The following is a 19,057-nucleotide window of genomic DNA, read 5'->3' as shown; positions in this document are numbered from 1 at the left end:
TTTTGAAGGCGAAGTCGCACAACTTCCGGCGGTGTTTGGTTGTGTTGTGGTGACTTTACGCAGATCAAAGGTGGAAATAACGCGCGCGGTGGCATTTCTTTCTTTCGACGTCAGTCACGTAACACCAATGAGAGAGTAGGAATGACATAAAACTGGGACACACACACACACACTCCTTATTTTATCCTAAAAGTAACGTCAAACACTTTTATTTTATCCACAAGAGGTTGTGTGTTGTGTGTGTGTGTGTGTGTGTGTGTGTGTGTGTGTGTGTGTGTGTGTGTGTGTGTGTGTGTCGTTTTTTCGCACTCCAGTGAATGACAGAGATTTTGTTCCCTAGGAGACGCCGTAGCGGGTGTGCGCGCAGTTTCCGCCCACTCCAACCTCGGCAGGAAGTGAGCGAGAGACTTCCCAGTGAAAGTACGCGAACTATCAAAACAAACTACGGCGTCGCCTCGTTTTCAGCCTCCCTGCAGCCAACGGTCCCTAGCACTTCATCATGGACGGTGTACCGACGCCTCTGCGGTGCTTCAGCGAGCGCCACCCCGCAGAAATGTTCGCGGATGACGGGGTGGACTCGGTGACTTCGGTGGAGCAGGTGAGTGGAGGTACAGATTAGCTCCGTCAGGTAATGTGTGTGTGTGTGTGTGTGGGGCTAATGCTAACGCTGCGTTTGAGTGGCAGCTCTGCAAGTGTCACAGAGATTCAACTGTCACACACTCACTTTTATTTTTATTTGTTTTATTTTTTAACCCATGACTCGGCGTCAGAAGTTAGAATAAATAAAGGGAGACTTCTTCGCGTTCATTAGCTCGCTGAGCTCTTGCTAACCCAAGTTAGCAAAGCATTGTACCCTTAAAGAGATTAACTATGAATTCACTCAGCTGTTGGCCAACTACGTTCATTTAAATAGTTACACCAGGTTACGACGCATTTAGCCTTTTAAATTAAGTGTAAAACCTTTAAACAATCCAACAAATAAAGCTCTTATGTCCATTTCATTGTAGTAGGCTAACTAACTTACAGCTAATTAATGTGTGGTTAAATGCATTCAGGGCTAATATAGCTAATCACAGATATATCGGAATCGATATTATATGATTGCATTGTTTGCTTTTTTTTTTTGTTTGTTCTTTAACATTAGTGTTTTTAAAACACCAATGCAAATGTGCAGGGGTTGGCGCAACAGCTAATTTGCGACCATGAGCTGATAAAGTAACGAGAAATGTCCAGATATAAGTCTGAGGTCATTTAGAAACAGTGTCGGCTTTGTGTAGTCCAACAGACAGACCTGACTTATCTTTCATATGTAAAATGTCTTGCTCAGTACAACATTACATGTCTAGTTCTGTAAACCATTGTAACTTTCATCCTTATATCAAGAAGTATTTATGAGTTTCTCCCATTAAAAGTTGACTAATTTCCACCAAATAACATTACACTGTGATTTCTTTTATAATTGTGTGTTTATTTTTTGTGGGAAAATATTACTGTAGTATTAAAAAGTGCAACCCACATAGGGATTATTGGTGGAAATGACTGCAAACTAGCTGCTCTATAAACTGCTCTGTATCTGGTTAATGATAATAACCAGCTGATGAAAGGCTTGTTCTTGGTTAGTCTTTAGCTCATTATGACTGTTCACACTCTCCTCTTTCCTGCCCTTTTGTTTTTAACTAGAAAAAGGTGGAAAGCAGCATTGAAGAAGTCATCTCTGTTTACAAGCAAATGCACAGTTTACCACAGTAAGTATCCAGTAGGTTATTCACTGACATGGCTTCTCACCCTGTTCTTCCTCTGACCTTTTTATATGATTACAAGCTTGTAAAGTAACTAAGCTGCATACATTTTTTAACCAGAATTTATGTTGTACAGTTGCTCCATTCGGTCTAAGTGGTTATGATGATGTTACATACTGCTACAGTTATTACTGCCATACATCCAACATCTGATAGGAAAATCTCCTCTAGAAAATAATGTTAAACTTAAACATTAATAGCCCGGGTTTATGTTTGCTTCAGTCACTGAACTCAACCTGCCTATGTTTTTGAAGAGGTGTTTAATTTCTTTTGCTGGGCAAAGATGGGAAATACTATCAAATCTTTTATTTAAAGCAGTATGGCTATTGCTTGTACCAACGTTAGGCTATTAAATAACATCAATTACAAATCATTCATTTGATACTTTGGTATGGTTTCCATAAAATGAAAATGAATGATTGAATCGTGGAGAATCTAACAATGTATAGCATGTCCATATTTACAAACGTTTAGACATTTATAATTGTGTAGTTGATTTAAGCAGCTAGATACTCACATCAGCGGCAACCCACTGGGCTTTAAGAAGTTTTATACATCCAAAGAACTGCTATAAAATCCAGACCAGGCGTCTAATTGAGACCTGCATTTATTTATCAAACTGTGTAGCTACACCAGGCTAGTAAAGGGGACCTGAGTGTAATTGGGGCCCTGCATTTAATTAAAAGTTTTGCAGTACTGTCTACCCTACCCTTTGTTTCACCTTTCAAAAGACAACAAAAAAAAAGCCTTATTAGATATATGCATTATACATTATTTGGGGGCAATATTAATTACGACTAAATATTAAGCATATTCAGTAATAATGATCAAATATTGCATTCCATTAATCAAATATTTAATGTTTTAGGGGAAGAGGAACTGTCTTGTTTATGTGTAGACGGCAGAAAATGAGCTTTGCTTTACCGTCAGACACGTGATGATTTTGTTAGGTCATATTAGATATTAGTACAATAATTATGTGAAATCAGGACACTAAATTGGCCTGGCTTTAACTCGGTATATTGTAAAAAAAAAAAAAATAGCCTTTATGCAGCATCTAAAAAATCATTATCTGACCAAAAAATTGTAGCCATAGTAATGATGATCATCTATTCATAGGACTCATAATACATTGAATACATTTACTGCCATTATGAGACATTTCCAAGACCACAGCTCATTGGCTGCTTTTGATCACAAACACCTGCTGTTTGCCAATAGAGATGGCTGCACGGTGATGTGTGATGGCTGTTATCTAAGTGGTGTGTTGATCAGCCCACATACTTTGCTCCTGCTATCAGCTGTCATCAGTCCTCTGTTAATGGGGTGACTCATTTCATTTCTATGACAACTGCACGGATCTGAATGTCACCGGCATTGCAGCCAATAGGGGAAAATGTATTTGATTCTGTAAGAACTAATGGTGTTCATCAGTAGAGGTCATGCTTTAGTAGTGATCATCTCTTTTTTTGTTGGCCTGGACTCAATGCATAGGAGGTAAGGTTAGTTCTTAACTTCTGGATAAAAGTTAAACGAGAGGGGTTTTGATGTTGTCTCACATGAAAGGATGTCGTCCAGGAAGGTTGGTTAGTTTGGTTATGTCCTTATTTTTATCAGAAATGTACTGATGTGTTATTTTAAGTTATCTTAATTCAAGTGGCCTTAAAACCAAACATCTAATAAATATGTTTTGTGTTGGTAAGTTGACAGTGGTCTTAAGTATACAAAGCTAGTAAGTGAAGAAACAAAGAGTCTCTTTTTGTGGCCTTTAGGGTGGTATCGGCCGGGAACAAAGATTCATTCAAGCACTTTTTTTTTCTTTTTTCTCACATTTAAATTCTACTTAAACACATGGATATTTCAGGCTCCGCTTTTCCACAGAGGGCAAAACACATTTAAGTTTACAGTCACTCTTAATAAAAGAATGCAAGGAGACATTTTCATCTATTTGCAAGTTTTCTATTAGTGTGTAGCCAGGAATTTAGAAAGATCCAGGAATCAGGAATCCAGCTTCCCCCACTGCAACATCAAGAAATAAGAAATGTTTGTAGACACCAAAACAGCTTTTTTCACTTTATATTTATTTATATTGATTCAAATGTTTATTAAAATATTCTACTAAAACGAATGTGAGACAAAAAAAACGATGAATTTTAAAGGTGATATCTCTGCCAAAACAAAACTTACAAATGTAATAGAGGTTGATACAGTAAGATGTGTTTATTATTCAGCCATAAATATCAGAGTATTTGCTCTGTCTGTTCTTTTTCAGATCTTTGCTCGGCTTGAGACTCAGATTATAGGTTTAAGTTTCTTGCACACTAGTCTGCAGCCAGCCTCAACATTTAAACAGCTGAGTTGAATCCCCGTCTGATGATGGTGGGCGGACTGGCTTTTAGCTGTTTAGCATTGGTCCTGCACTCCCTTCTGATTGTTGTTCTGTTGCAGAATTGCTGGTATGAAAACCTTGGGCAGCGATCTGTGACTAACCCTGTGTAGGTAGAGAGTAATTACAATCGTCATAGCGAACACTGCCATGCAAAGGGCAGGCGGTGGGTGGGTAGTGGTGAGGGAGGGAGGGAGAGAGAGTCAGCTGTCTTTGACTCACTGACACACATACTGTCGTACACTTGTGTACGTGTGTGTGTGTGTGTGTGTGTGTGTGTGTGTGTGTGTGTGTGTGTGTGTGTGCGCACGCGCGCGCCGGGAGCTGCGGATGAGAGTTTCACTGGTGTTCCTGCAGAGCACACTGACATTAAAATGATGGAAGGGAACAGTGTGTGACTTTTGCTGCTGTAAAACCTAACTCCCCCCCCCTGGAGATCAATAAAATGTTATCTTATTTTAATTTAATGTTTATCTTTATAGGAAGAAGTATATATCATGGACTAATGCCACATTCCACAGCATTAATAGCCCAAGAACCTAGTTTGCAATGCTCGTCCTGAGACAGGCCTTTTTTATTCAAATGCACAATACATACAAACCTTATATGTGCTGTCATTGATAAAAACACAAACAATAAGGCCAGAATACTTTCCTGTTAATAGACAGTGAATAAAAAAAGTAGATAGATAATGCAAAGAACCCGTAAATTGGGCTACAGAAGAGCTGAAAGCTGAATAAAGAAATGCTTGTGCCACTGAAAATAATGATATAGTTTTTAATCTGTTAATTTTAATATCACAAATACTGTACAATCCTTGATTTTCTGTTTTAAAATTAAAAAAATTAGTCTTATTCATATGTGGCAGAGAGATGGTGGACAACTGTTTAAAAAAAATTTTTTTTTTTCATTTTGTGTGAAGCGTGCGGTTCTCAGATGTCTGTTTGTACATTTTCTTTTACATTCAAGCTACCAATTATTTGTAATTAATCCGTCTTTCCTGTGTTTCAGGCCAGCGTTGTTGCGGGAACAACACTACCAATATCTCAAGAAGGGCTTACGTCACTTATCAGACGCTTATGAGGTACAGTATCCCACTTACAGCAAGCAAAAAAACATCTGTTATGACCATTTAAGTGTTTATTAAACCTAATTACACATACAGTACGACTGAGTACTGAAGTTCACCCAGAGGTTGTATTAGTTCCTGTGTGTCAGTAATAACCTGCATAGACCTGAAGGACAGTAACTCTCACTGCCTCTGGATGTGTGCGTCTGATTGGCTCGCTCTGCTTTAAATAGAAATACCGTTGTATTCACTTTGCAAAGAATATGCTTGTCTGCTCTCGGGAAGGTCACCTCTCTTTTTTTGGCGCGTTACCTTCTCTCCACTCTGGCCAGGGTAGAGAGAGAAAAGCCTGTGTTGTCCGCTCGGCCAAAAGCTCAGTATCACACTGATCTGACTTCAGAATTGATCATTTCATTTGAAGCCACGTTGACAGCAAGTTTGTTGTTGTGCTGTATTACATTGCATCATGATATTATGTAATAAAGACAAAACATATCATATCACTGTTTTGTTTTTATCATAAACATCATATATTTACCAACCACCAATAATAAGTGGTTAAGTGATATTTTTTTGTGAGTGTCAGCTCTGGCATTTTCCTCGGCCTTTCCACTGTCTGTGTGGCAGACTTGTTGCTCTCATCTCTGACTGACTGATCTCCTTTTTATTGCTGTAATTGGTGATCCGATGTGCCCATCTGATCATGTTATGTTTGGCTGTCTCTGTGCGAGTAGTGTCTGGACGCTAGCAGACCGTGGCTTTGCTTCTGGATTCTTCACAGTCTGGAGTTACTAGAGGAGCCCATTCCTACTGCTGTCGCCTCAGAGTGAGTCAGACACACACACACACACACACACACACACACACACACACACAGACACACACACACAGACACAGACTCACTCTTTACAAAAAACTGCTACCAAGGGGCAAACATGGAGCCAAATAAGGATTGTGCACTGCTGTTTATTATTTACTATAGTAGAGCAAATTATGCTGCAATGCAAAAAATATGATAATTAACTGCAGGAGCTTCATCTAAAATGTCAAACAGTGTATATTTACAAGTGATACAATGCAAAAGCCCTACCCACGTAGACTTATAAGACACTATATTATTTGATTTTATTTGATTTGATTTTAAAACAATAATAATATTTTATAAAGCTCTAATTTGAAAGCTGAAAGTCACTTTTCAGTAATTGTATTTAATGGAAGGCTGTTCAACAGTACACTAACTATGTATAAAAAAGAGCTTCTGGCTACATTATTTACCTACGACACTATACTGTACATGAACACACACTGGTCCGGGTGTTATGGCCAAAACTACTATTGCAGTCAGCATATGCCAGAAAACAACCTAATTTGTCTTCTCTCCCAGACTCTAAAAATAAAATCTGGCACTAAAACACATCTCAAGTTTTTTTTTTTTTAATAATCATCCAGCCAGAGCAAATCATCAGAGATGGAGAGGGCATTTTACCAAAACCCTTAAATAATCTTATAATTAGAAATAAAATACACAAAGACTGCCAGAATACTGGTTTTCTAGTCAATCTTTCCAGTACAACACTGACACCAGTCAGGGTTGTCTTGTTTAATCATTTCTTGCTCTTGTAGTTTCCATAATTAACTGCAACAATTAATCTTAATTCTCATCTGTAATAACACCCACGGTAATTAATAATCATGGTGTTGATGTAAGAAGCAGTGAAATCAATGTTTTTCCTCAAATTATCATGACCTGTAATTGTGATTATCAAGTCTAATGACAGTATTGAGCAGTCCATGCAGCTGTAACTTCAAACAGTGTTGCTGTTATTGCCACCAAAATGTCGTTTGATTAAATTACTGCCAGTAGAAAGTAACACTGCAAACCCTGCAGCGAGTAGCAATGCCAGCCTGCCAACCCACACTCTCATTATTACTGTGAGACTTGCCAACACACCGGCTGGCACTGCCCAGCGCCAACGTGACGCCCTTGTGCACGCACACACACACACACACACACACACACACACACACACACACACACACACACAAAAGCACACAGGCACACAGGCCCCGTTCAAGGATTTATAACAATGCAACCTACAACCGATTGCTTTCTCTGTTCCATGAAATGTACACTGTTCTCAGGTCAGTATTGGCACCGGACGGGTTGGCCAAAGTTAATGTAGGTTTCCCTTCCAACTCAGTTGGCTCAAGTCATGCACGCAGTTTTGTGATTTCTCTCCATGGCGGAGGATGAAGAGAAGCAGCTTTTGTGCACAGAGGCTGGAAGGAAAGGAAACTGTGGTTGAGGTGGTCTGTGCCCGGTGCCACATGAGCTTGAGGCAACTAACCCAGTCTGCTGAGGTTGTGCAGGCCTGAGGGGCAGAATAACAGCTCTGATGTTCTAGTGGACTGAATCGGTTGTTTGTGTGTCTAATGTCTGTGAAAAGTGGTTTGTCCAAGTGGGGTTATTATATAAGACACGTATTTTCATTTGTTTTTGAATTTTAAAGGAAACTCTGTTGTGCGTGTGGCACCGTCTAGCTTTATATGTAGTTAGACACATTCACACTGAAATACAACCTCTGCTAGAAACCGAGCTGCTCCGTAGGGGGTTCAGTAAAAGAGATGAGAGGATTACTTAAGCAACAAGCCACATCCAATTTAGTCTTCCATCGAGTCTCTTTCCAAAATGATGGACTTGATCATATTAGCAGTTGTCTTTTGCTATAAAAGTAAGGAATATTTTATTTAATTCAACAAGCTCTGTATTCTTTATCTGTGTTCAGGCACTTTTATGTAAACTATCTAATCTGACAAAATCAAAACAGCACACATAATCTGAAATATAAACCTCTATGGGCAACACACACATCATTAATGTTTTATATGTGGCACTGTGGTACCTGTTTTGCAATAACTAACATTATATAGTTTCTATCAATATAAATTCAGCCTGAATAGATTGTCGAACCTTTTTGTGTCAGACGCACTTTCACTTTATTGATACAACAAATAGTATGAGAAGAACTTTGTAGATTCCTGAGCTACAGTATTTATTTTCAAGATCATTGTCCTGTTTCTTATGTAACTATATATTCAGACAGATAGGCTCTCTTCAACAGCAATAGCAAGTAACCAAACAAGATCTTAGTGATTTGTGAGCTGAGCTGTGTGAGGCATGTTTTTTTTCAAACCCCCTTCACTTGTTATTGTTGTGATAATGAGAGAAAATGTATGCATACCCTCCTGTTTTTATACAACTGTGTACAGCTCCCATCTTCAACCCATAAATCTCCATTGCTTACAGTTACATAATCAGAGCAGCAGATGCAGTAACCAAATATTTCTTCTTTATTTTTTGGTAATCTGATATTTCAGTATTACTGTAGTAACATTCAGTTGTTCATTGTGGTGTCTGTCTATTTGTGTAAGTACAATTCAGCAAGTTTCTGTTGTAACTTTTTTATCTTTTCTCTCCAGCGTGTGTCAGTTTCTGGCTCGCTGTCAGAGCCCAACGGGGGGTTTTGCTGGAGGACCAGGACAACACGCCCACCTCGCACCTACCTATGCTGCTGTCAATGCCCTGTGTATCATCGGCACAGAAGAGGCCTATAATGTTATAAACAGGTACAGTCGTGGCTTTATACTACACCAAGTATTACCATGGTGGTAAAAACACCATTTTAAATAACTTAAAAGTTTCTGTTACAGCAGGATTCTAACAGACTTACTGGTTGCAGTTCGTTGATTTAGTTGTAATACTCCTTCATACGTAGGGTGGCAGTAGAGAAAACATCAAAACACAGACAAGTCACTTTTGCCTTTAAAAAAACTGAATTCAAACCATATTTAGAAGAGGATGTGTACTTTCTATCTGACGTGCGCACATTTACTGACGTCATTTTCTGTGATGTCTGTCTGATAGAGTTTGATATCCTTAGACTCTTTATATGCCAAGATTAACAACTTGTCACGGTGACATTGTTGGAGAAATACACGATGTACTATAGATAGTAGGATAAGAACAACACTGTATATATTGGATCACCTTCAAGGTAGGACAGAGTTTTTATACTGAAGTCTTATACTGAAGCAATGTGAAGGAAAGTTGATAATCATATTCATATTTTAAAGCTTTTAATCAGCAGCTCTATAGGGATGTTTGAAATTCAATTGATGCTTTTAATTAAATTATTATCCCTGTCAGTATAACTGAATTTAATTAAATTTTAAGTAATACACTATGATATGACATTATAGGAAAACATTACAGACATATCTTATTAGTGTTATTTAACCTGTAGTTAATTATAAGAGTGTTTAGAGGTGGTAAATACTGACAGGCTGAAGCTACTAATGTTTGCAGATTTCTGTGTGTTGACTTTTTATTAGTGCTTTATAAATCTGCTGTACTTACACTGTTCCACTCACCTTCCACCCCCTCTCGCCTTATCTCCTTCACTCGTACCATATCTACCCCTCTCCTGCTCTTCTTGTCACCGATATCTCCTCTTCTTCTTTCCAATAACCTCCCCTCCCTCCCTCCCTCCCTCTCCAGGGAGAAGCTGTTAGATTTCCTATGGTCAGTGAAGCAGCCAGATGGCTCGTTTGTGATGCACGTTGGAGGGGAGGTGGATGTCAGGTGAGAAGCCCAGAAGATAACGCAGCATGCTCCGCCCTCTATCCTCTTTTTTTTTTTTTTTTTTATCTCCTGGCGTAGCATAAGATCCATAAATCACCAAAATGAAAAACATACATCACAGTCACAATTAAAAGCACGTTTGGTATCCACGGTGTTTATCATTATTGTGTATTGTATTGTGTAGAGTCGGATACATCTGCACATAGTCTTTTACCAAATTAGTAGGACGTTTTTAAAAAGTGCTTGCCTTTTTTATCTCCCTATCCTTTGTGTTTTGATGGAAAAGAGGAGAAATACAGACAGCTCTCTTGCATAAGAGTGGATTTATGTTATTTGAGTCTGTGTGTGTGTGTGTGTGTGTGTGTGTGTCTTCACTCTTTGAATCTGCTATGTGGAGCAGTTGGTTTTTAATAAGCAGCTTTGAGGTATCGTCCTCTGTTTCACCAAAGAACATCAGAAGTCAAAGTTACTTCTCCACTCTCGGAGGAGGCTGTTATCTGTTGCCAACCAATTAATGTTCTGCTGTCGTCAACCAATTAATGTTCTGCTGTCGTTATGTATTATTTAAACTCTCTTCCTCTCAGATGGGTTTGCTTAGCTGTTGCCGCCTTGTGAAAAACCATATATCTCCAAAACTTTTCACAAACTAAAGAAACAGCAGCCTTGTTTTAATTTATGAGGTAATCCAGTGGGGTTTTTAAGGGTTTTGTTGGAATAAGAAGCTGAAGGATTTGCTCAAACCCACTTTTCATTTAAGGATAAGTCTGGTGATATTTAATATTTTTCTTATTGTCAACAAATCCCATGAAAAGACCAAAACCAACAATGATTTGATGTGACTACAGCCTGATATAGCCTTTTCCTCTCATAGACCTATATCGCCCAAAAGGCATTAAAAACATGAGCCCTGCCACTGCTATTATTACAGCACATACTGCTGTCATTCGGCTGCTATCAGTACTCACTAAAGCACTAAATGCGTATTAATTCGCAGATGAAAATAGTCCCCACAAAAGCTCTGTTTATTCCTTTTTGAGTAATGTTTGCTAAAAAAAAAACGACAGTTCCCAGCTGTTGTAGGAAATTACTGAGTCTCTTTTGAAATTTAAACTCCCTTTTTTAAAAATAAAATAAAACATTTTTTAAAACAGACAGGGAAGTGAAGAGATTGGGGGGGGGGGCATTGAATAAGACCAGCCTTACTCCTCAAATGAGAAACATGAGTGTATCTAGACATACATCTAGATATGCTATCCTCATACCAGAGGCGGTGTTGTTAACTCACCCTCAATGCTGCCATTTCCTCAAAGGAAAACACTAGTTTCAATTTATCTTTCTATTATTGTGCACAGATGCCCCTGAAGAGACCAGAGCCAATGATAATATAATAATTTATCCTACTAACAAGTTGGATATTAAGTTAGAAGGACCAGTGTCATTTATTTTGAAGCTCATTTGTTTCAAAATCGTCACTGAGCATGCTCAGAGTGTTCCCTTGTTTACACTGCTGAGAACGATAAACTGGTTAAGTTCACTGTAATGGCTGTAATTCACTGTAATGGTTTGGCTGCACAGACAAAACTTGTTAGTAGGTTACAAGTTTATTTTTTTTCTGGGTAATAATAATAATAATAAAAAGATAAATTAGTATCAGCCTTATCTTTGAATTCTTGATGGGTTCAAAGCGTTGCAGTCTGGTGACAGCAGAGGAAAACTATGTCAAAGCCAAGATGACTTTACAAGTATGACAGGCAAAAACAAAATGGATGTTTATATTTGGTCTGCTGACAGTCTATAAATACAGTGCTTTGGTAGATAATGTGTAAGTGTGGGAGGAGACTTCCTGCTCACCCACATCTGTTTTTTCCATTTATAGGAGCGCGTATTGTGCAGCTTCTGTAGCATCGCTCACAAACATCCTCACACCTAAACTGTTTGAGGACACGACCAACTGGATCCTCAGGTACAACCCACCAGCACCTCCGCCACTGCGATCCATTATTGAGTTATTAAAGGCCGATTCACGGATCCTTTTCTCTTTAAACCAGGGAGCGATTTACTGTGTGTTTTAGTGTCTGTTCTCTCTGTCTCCAGTTGTCAGAACTGGGAGGGTGGTCTAAGTGGAGTGCCAGGTTTGGAGGCCCACGGTGGCTACACTTTCTGTGGCACAGCTGCCCTCGTCATCCTGGGCAAAGAACATATGCTGGATCTCAAAGCCTTGCTGGTGAGAAACTCCCCAACACCTGATATTTTCACAATCACAGGCACATGTCTTTCTTGGTTATTTGATTAAAAAAAAAAAAAGAAAGAAAGAAAGAAAAGTATTGAACATGACATAAAACACCCCCTGCTCAGAGTAACCTGTGGTACTACTTGGCTTGAGTCAAAAAAAAAAAAAAGATGCTATCAGTCACAACAGAGCCTTTGTGCTGAAGCAATATCCCTTTTATAGGCTGCTCACCGCCGTGAGGGGCCAAGCAGAGACACACATCCGTGATAAAATAAGAATAAAATATTATAACCCCGAGTGAGATTTTATTAAGTAAAACGACTGAAGACTTGGTATGAAACATTTGCTTATTTTAGATAGACTTGTGCTGCGTCTTAGATTCGTTTCCTTGAACGTGTACTCAGTAACATTTTCTGTGTCGTACAACCCTTTGGAGATGCAGCTGTAAGCGATACCTTGACATTCTTTCATTTTAGTTGTTTATGTTGCCACCGGGCTCTTGGCATATCGGAGGACAAAGTTTCCACCAGTTTTTCTTCAAACAGTAGCTTGTGTTGTCACCACTGAGGCACTGTGTTGATGCCGAAGGGAAATTTCTCTTGAAATTTGCCTGCCTCCAGAGAAGTGTGCTTCAGTATGGGGAGAGCTTCAGAGCTGTGTTCAGGGATTCTGCAGCAGGGTTGATGCTTAATGAAACGAAGCTTAAGGTCATCCGGAGTAGAAAAAGAGATGTTTTTTTTTTTACATCTCTTATTTAAAGGACAAAAACACAATGTTCAGAGTCAGTTTTTGTGCTTTGGTTTCTTTTATACAACGTTTATAGTCATTGTTTAGGAAGAAATGCCATTTTAAAATTCAAAATATCAAGGATGTAAAATGCTCGTCCAGCAACTGCCATCATACTGTCCCCTATCATTCAGCATGTATTCAAATTCTTTGTGGTCATAAAGTTAAATTTGCATATCACTAGTCAGAAAACCTGTTCCTCACATTCCAGTAGGCCGTTAAAATGGCCCTTTGTAGTAAAATCCACTCAACGCCCAGCCACAGCTTAATAAAACACGTCCTCTAAAGTGTGCTGTGTTACTGTCTATCCCCTGGAAAACATTTCTGTCGCCGTGGTTTAACCTGAGCGTCAGTGGAGCTGGAGCTGACAACCAGGAGCAGAGGTGGTTTTTGGTGGTTAAGCAAAGGCTGTATTGTATTGATTTGGTAGAAAAATTATCTACAGCCATTTTTATCACCAATAAATGCCAAACATTAGCTTTAAAATATTCCAAACAAATAGCTATTTGTATTTGTCTGATCTGGATCATAAAATAAAAACCCAGCTGTCTGTGAAGAAGAATATTGTCTATTACAACGATAATCCCATACAGATCCCGTACAAGGGCTTTAGTTGGGTTTTCTTTTGACAACCATCTTATTTTCTGAAAATGATCGTATTTGAGTGGGTGTGAACAAAGATGGCTTTTATGAAATTGTCCTTTATCGAGTGATGTAGGATGAGTCACACTGAAACAGCCCCGGATTCATTCGGTGAGCATGAATTAATCACTAACATTGAGAAAAGATTAATGTTGATGGCAACTCTGAGATTTATGTGGCCTTGTTGTGTTATTTACTCAGTATTACTTAAGTTCAGTTTTCAAGGATGGCAACTAACAATCTAGTGGAATACATTTTTCTGCTTATCAGTTTGAATGGCGAGTACAAAGTTACGAAAACAACCAAGTGAAGAAAATGCAGCATTTGAAAGTGTGTTCAGAACCTAAAAATGACATTCAATCTGCCAAATTCCACTGGCATTGCGGAGGACAATGTTGCATATTGCTTATCAAGTATAGAGAAAGGGAAGCAGCATAATTCCCACAGTGCAGCCAGGCCAGTGAATGATCCGTCAGTCTATTCTAATCAAATAGAAACTGCACTAAACTCAGCAGCAGCACACATTAAACATTTACGATGTAGATTACTGATCAAAGATCACTGTTCATGTCACATGCCTTTTTCAAATTTCCTTGTGACTCATGGAGGAAAAAGATCTTTTATCTAAAAATGATCTAGAACATTGGAATATTTGAATGTTTAATTAAATATTGATGTTGAAAGTCTCTCCACCATTGTTAGGGTATTAATTATTGCATGTGTTTTTGCACTGTGCACAAAATCTTTGAAGGCCAGGGTGAACCTTAAAAAACACTGGCTATGATGCATATTTACGAAGTGTGTTTCCTTTGTTTTACATTTGAGGCTGCGCCTACTCTGCAGAAACGGGTGTTTGTCCGTGTTAAACTCTTGACTGAAACAGTAAAGTTTTTTTTTTTCGTCTTTACTGGCTGAAATAAATCCCTCAACTGACGTTAATAAGCTAAACATTGTCCTCCCTCTTCCTCAAACAAATTAGACCCCAGCTGGTATTAAACCCAATATTCCATAATTACTCAATCCAAGCCAAGTAAAGCAGACTTGACTGGATGTGCACCAATTAGTGGTTTCCATGGCAACAATATTGCGAATTCCTTCCCATTTTGAAAATATGAAGACGCCGCTTTCCTTCACCCCCCTCATTACGTCTCTACCTCTGGTCCTGTGTGACCCCGTGGAGCTCCAGCTCTGCTCTGTCGCCAGCGGCGTTCAGGGCAGATGTGATCATGCTTAAAGTGATGAGGAGATCAGAGTTTAACATCCTCAAGAGATGCACACATTTAAAAGAAAAACATCCTGTAGAAGTGTTTGATTGTATTAAATCTGTGTTTGTCGTATGTCCCCAGCGGTGGGTGGTCAGCAGACAGATGCGATTCGAAGGAGGCTTCCAAGGCCGCTGTAATAAACTGGTGGACGGCTGCTACTCTTTCTGGCAGGCTGGACTCCTGCCTCTACTCCACAGAGCCTTATTCAAAGAAGGTACTGTATCTTAGGACGTAGCAAAGCCCTGAGGTTGAACAGGTGATTTTGCTCACAATAAACCAAGGGTCCAGTGTGAAACATTTAGCATCTATTGGCAGGAATTTAACATAATATTGCATATAATCACCGGTTTTTGTTATCTTAGAATGAGATGAGCTGCGGGTCGCCTACCATGGAGTCTGCCATGTTGAACCACCATGTTTCTACAGTAGCCCAGAACGGACAAACCAAACACTGGCCTTTCTTGTTGTTCGCGGCCACTGTAGTTTCTCCTCCACACTTCACAGCCACGTTCCCAGGTCGTCAAATACAGACACGAGCTTAGTTAGTTGCAATCTGCAAAGTCACCGCTAGATGCCACTAAATCTTACACACTGGTCCTTTAAGTGTATAAAGCGTTTCAGAGCTGCACTGCATAAACACAGTGGATTAGCAGTCAGTACAAATGCCGCACGACAAGGAGGAATTAATTTGATTTCGTGGATGTTTTGCTTGTGGAATTCTGAGTGTTTTTTTCCTGTGCTGGCTTGTTTCCTCCACACCAGTCAGCTATACTGAATGAATGTCAGTGTTTTTTCACTCATTCATTTAAAATATATATCTTTTTAATGGAGTTTCACATGGGTTATATGTTCCATGTGCGTTTTAAAGTTGGTGTTTTCTCCGGCAAGACACTAATCATCACATACAGTAAATGAGGTTGTCTCATTGCAAGCAAAATGTATCATGCAATAAAAAGTAAAGAGAAAAGTTGGGGAAAAATTGCAAATAAGCGAAATAATGTGCCCTGTTTGAGTAAATTAAAGTAACTCAAAACACGGTTTTTACTATAGAATGTTTGCACTGGAAGTGCTATTTCAATCTGATATAATTTATTATTTTTTTTAATGTTGTTATATAATTAGTCTAAAATTTGACTGATCTGTGTTTGCAGGAGAGTCGGAGCTGAGTCGGCAGCGGTGGATGTTCGAGCAGCAGGCCTTGCAGGAGTACATCCTCCTGTGCTGTCAGAACCCAGCAGGGGGCCTCCTGGATAAGCCTGGCAAGTCAGTCCCACACCATCTGGACACACACACACACACACACACACACACACACACACACACACACACACACACACACACACACACACACACACACACACACCATGATACATTCAGGCTGGTAGCAGCGCACATGCTCTACACTGTCAAATGTGATTCACGTGGTTTTACTCATGCCCATCGTTGTCCTGTTTCATGTCTTCATGTGTCCAGATCCAGAGATTTCTACCACACGTGTTACTGCCTGAGTGGACTCTCCATAGCACAGCACTTTGGAAACATGGACCTCCACCATGAGATGATCCTCGGCAAGGAGGAGAACAGATTGGTGAGGCTGCAGCAGGGCTGTGAGGGAGAAACTGGGCAGTGCGGGTGGATTCATTCTGAAATTGATGGATTTGTTTTTGTAGAAACAAATGAGACCCTGGTAAATGCTAAAGATACTTCCAGTAAAATAATAACAAATTCTAACCAGTTCCTTCAGTCCAGTCACTACGTTGGAGGTTGAACAATATTGGTGTATATTCTGGCAAATGTGCAAAATAATAGCAGCTCATAATGCAGATAAAATAAATGATACTTTGTTATTCTGACATTTGCTCAGTGGTTCCCAGCCACTGACATGGACTCCACAGACCCATCAGATCTCTACTTTGACATATCTGCTAGCTTGCAAACTCATTGTCATGCATTGTTAATCACAGCATGTGGTGTTAGGGTTAGTGAAAATATCTGTCTGTTTTGCTGAGAGGCAGACGACAAGGTTTATACCACTCTGATGTGTGTCCACTAAATATAAAACTAGATCCAGCAGTCATTAGTGTAAAGACTAGACATATTTTTTTTTGTTCCATGTACCCCCTGGCTACAGCAGGAGTACCCCCCTCGGGTAGTTGGGTTTATTTCTCTGCAAGAGCTGGAAGCTTCCCAGCTGAGCTGACAGTGGTGTAGTCTGTTAAGAATAATGTTTATTTTTCAAATGTAAATTGGCAGATCTTTGTCACCCCTGTTGTTAGGCTCATGGAGAATCATCAGAATGTATTTTTTAGTCCCGGTCCTTGAAAATGAAAAGAAAAATTAATTAACTGAACGCCTTTTGAAAAAGTGTCAACTGCTCATTTTTCCTCTGATGCATTTTCATTTTTCCACCAAGCAGTAAATTATTAAACTACTGGCTTTTTTTGTTGCACGCACAATTGTATATGAATTCAGATGCATGCACCTGCATTAACAGTCGAGAGAGCACGACACTGTTTTTAATTATTGCACCTTTTAAATGTTTTACATGCATTTACTGTCAGTGTGATGGTTTAGGGGTTTATTTCCCTATCTTGTTACAGTTTGATGCAAACATAAAAGGAGAAGCTCTGACGTTGGGTGTAGTTAGTATTTAAAGCAATGAAACTAAGATGTGGTTTTACCTAAAGATGTCACTGGTACAGACAGTGGTGGTTTATTTTCCTGTTTCCTGTTGTATTACTGGCACTTACAGCTGGTTACAGTAAGTCTGCCCCCCTATACATGCATAGACATAACACCTCTTAGGTTTTAATTCATAATTCAGCTACCCAACAGTGGGTTTGTTTTATCACATCTTTAGTAAAACTGGACATTATGCTTTAGGTCAGAATCCAGGAATATGTTGTCTCATGCTGTCTTACAAAGCAACAGGGTGTGGACAAAATATTAGAAACACATGTTCAGTCTTATACGTGGGCCTTGCAGCAAATACAGCCTCTGTGAGCACAATTGTGTTCTTTCGACATCAGAGAGGAGGTTGATTCAACTCTGGAAATTTTTGAGGCTGCCTATGTGGTGGTGTTGCATTAGATTGCATTGCACGTTTTGTCCCCTACCACAAACTAGACAAAATACAGAAGAAGAGGACAAAGCGTTGAATGAATTGCATTAGTTTACAGGAGTTCTTGATTCTCTGTCCAGTAACGAATTGGAAGGATGTTTTTGTTCATGATTTCTCTAATTTGGTTGGTCATAAGTTTAAGTCTTAAATGTATTGACAGGTTCAATGCAGAAGTGTTTGAAAAGCAGTGAAATCGATTCGTCTTTAACAGAGCAGTTTAATTCTGAAGAAATCAATGACAAGTCTCCATTGATAGTGGAGGCAGTTTATCCATAATCTATATTTATTCTTTAATTAGGACATGCAGTATAGTTAATACTAACGCTGTAATTTCACCCAAACCAGATTAGATAAAGATGTTGGAAAACTGGGTCACTTTTAGGCAAAAGAAGAAAAAGAAACCATCAAGAAAGTGCAAATAGAGGCTTAACAACGTATCATGGTGTGGTCTCTTATTTTCCTCTTGTTCTCTCTCGTTAGGCTCCAACTCATCCAGTTTACAATATTTGTCCAGAGAAGGTGTCTCAGGCCCTGCAGCACTTTCACCGGCTGCCAGTCCCTTACGAGAACAAGCCGCCGGGAGCCTCTGCTGACGAGAGACTGTCGGACCCCGCTGCTGCATCCGGATCAGCCGACCATCAGTCCTAGTTAATCCCCAGTGGAGACGTCACTGTGTGTGAACCAGCCAACTCTCGGGAATGGACTCGAAACCGGCAAAACGGCGGTATATGTCTAATGAGGACGAGCCCAAGAAGCAGTCATCCGACTGGTCGACCCTCAGTAGAGATGAGGGCTGGAGTTTAGGAGCAGTCTGCCTGAATAAAGGTCAACAGTTGTGCGTGGGCAGCTTCGCATTCAGCTGAATTTTTGCTTGCAATGCCTATTGTTTTCATTCTCTGAAATAAAAGTGAAACTTTATAAGGTTCCACTATGACCCAAGTTAATAAAACTTTATATAGCACTTTTCATAATGGTGTTATAAAATGCTTTACAACTGTTGACTGATTGGTGAACTTATCAGACATTTCAGACACAGATCATTACTTAGAAAGCAGATACAGCAGTTAAAGAACCAACAGTAGACCGAACGCAGGGCTGTCACTATGACTGAGGACAC

General features: G+C 39.5%; 1 protein-coding gene across 3 annotated transcripts; it reads left to right on the top strand.

The window, feature by feature from the left end:
• The first annotated feature begins 301 nt into the window (after positions 1-301).
• On the top strand, positions 302-18,911 carry fntb (farnesyltransferase, CAAX box, beta). 3 transcript variants are annotated; one of them, XR_007885554.1, is made up of 12 exons: positions 302-598; positions 1,681-1,745; positions 5,197-5,269; positions 5,989-6,080; positions 8,735-8,881; positions 9,813-9,896; positions 11,773-11,859; positions 11,991-12,120; positions 14,901-15,033; positions 15,971-16,078; positions 16,293-16,407; positions 18,421-18,466. XR_007885554.1 is itself a non-coding variant. In XM_051408056.1 (12 exons), the coding sequence occupies exons 1-12, from the start codon at positions 500-502 to the stop codon at positions 18,586-18,588; spliced, it is 1,305 nt and encodes a 434-aa protein (XP_051264016.1). In that variant the 5' UTR covers positions 309-499; the 3' UTR covers positions 18,589-18,911. The 3 variants fall into 3 exon arrangements, 2 of the variants coding, with proteins under 2 accessions (XP_051264016.1, XP_051264017.1); XM_051408056.1 differs by having other exon boundaries at positions 309-598; positions 15,971-16,082; positions 18,421-18,911; XM_051408057.1 differs by having other exon boundaries at positions 309-608; positions 15,971-16,082; positions 18,421-18,911.
• Positions 18,912-19,057: the final 146 nt, after the last annotated feature.

Source organism: Dicentrarchus labrax, unplaced genomic scaffold, assembly GCF_905237075.1.
Source record: "Dicentrarchus labrax unplaced genomic scaffold, dlabrax2021, whole genome shotgun sequence".
NCBI lineage: Eukaryota > Metazoa > Chordata > Actinopteri > Moronidae > Dicentrarchus > Dicentrarchus labrax.
This window is presented reverse-complemented; position numbering and strand designations above follow the sequence as displayed.

What these genes read in the sequence shown, in the direction of transcription:
- fntb (XM_051408056.1), top strand. Translation starts at nt 500, where the DNA reads ATGGACGGTGTACCGACGCCTCTGCGGTGCTTCAGCGAGCGCCACCCC. An exon ending in CAAATGCACAGTTTACCACA is followed by an intron (nt 1,746 to 5,196) that starts GTAAGTATCCAG and finishes CCTGTGTTTCAG; the next exon opens with GCCAGCGTTGTTGCGGGAAC. An exon ending in GCCTATAATGTTATAAACAG is followed by an intron (nt 8,882 to 9,812) that starts GTACAGTCGTGG and finishes CTCCCTCTCCAG; the next exon opens with GGAGAAGCTGTTAGATTTCC.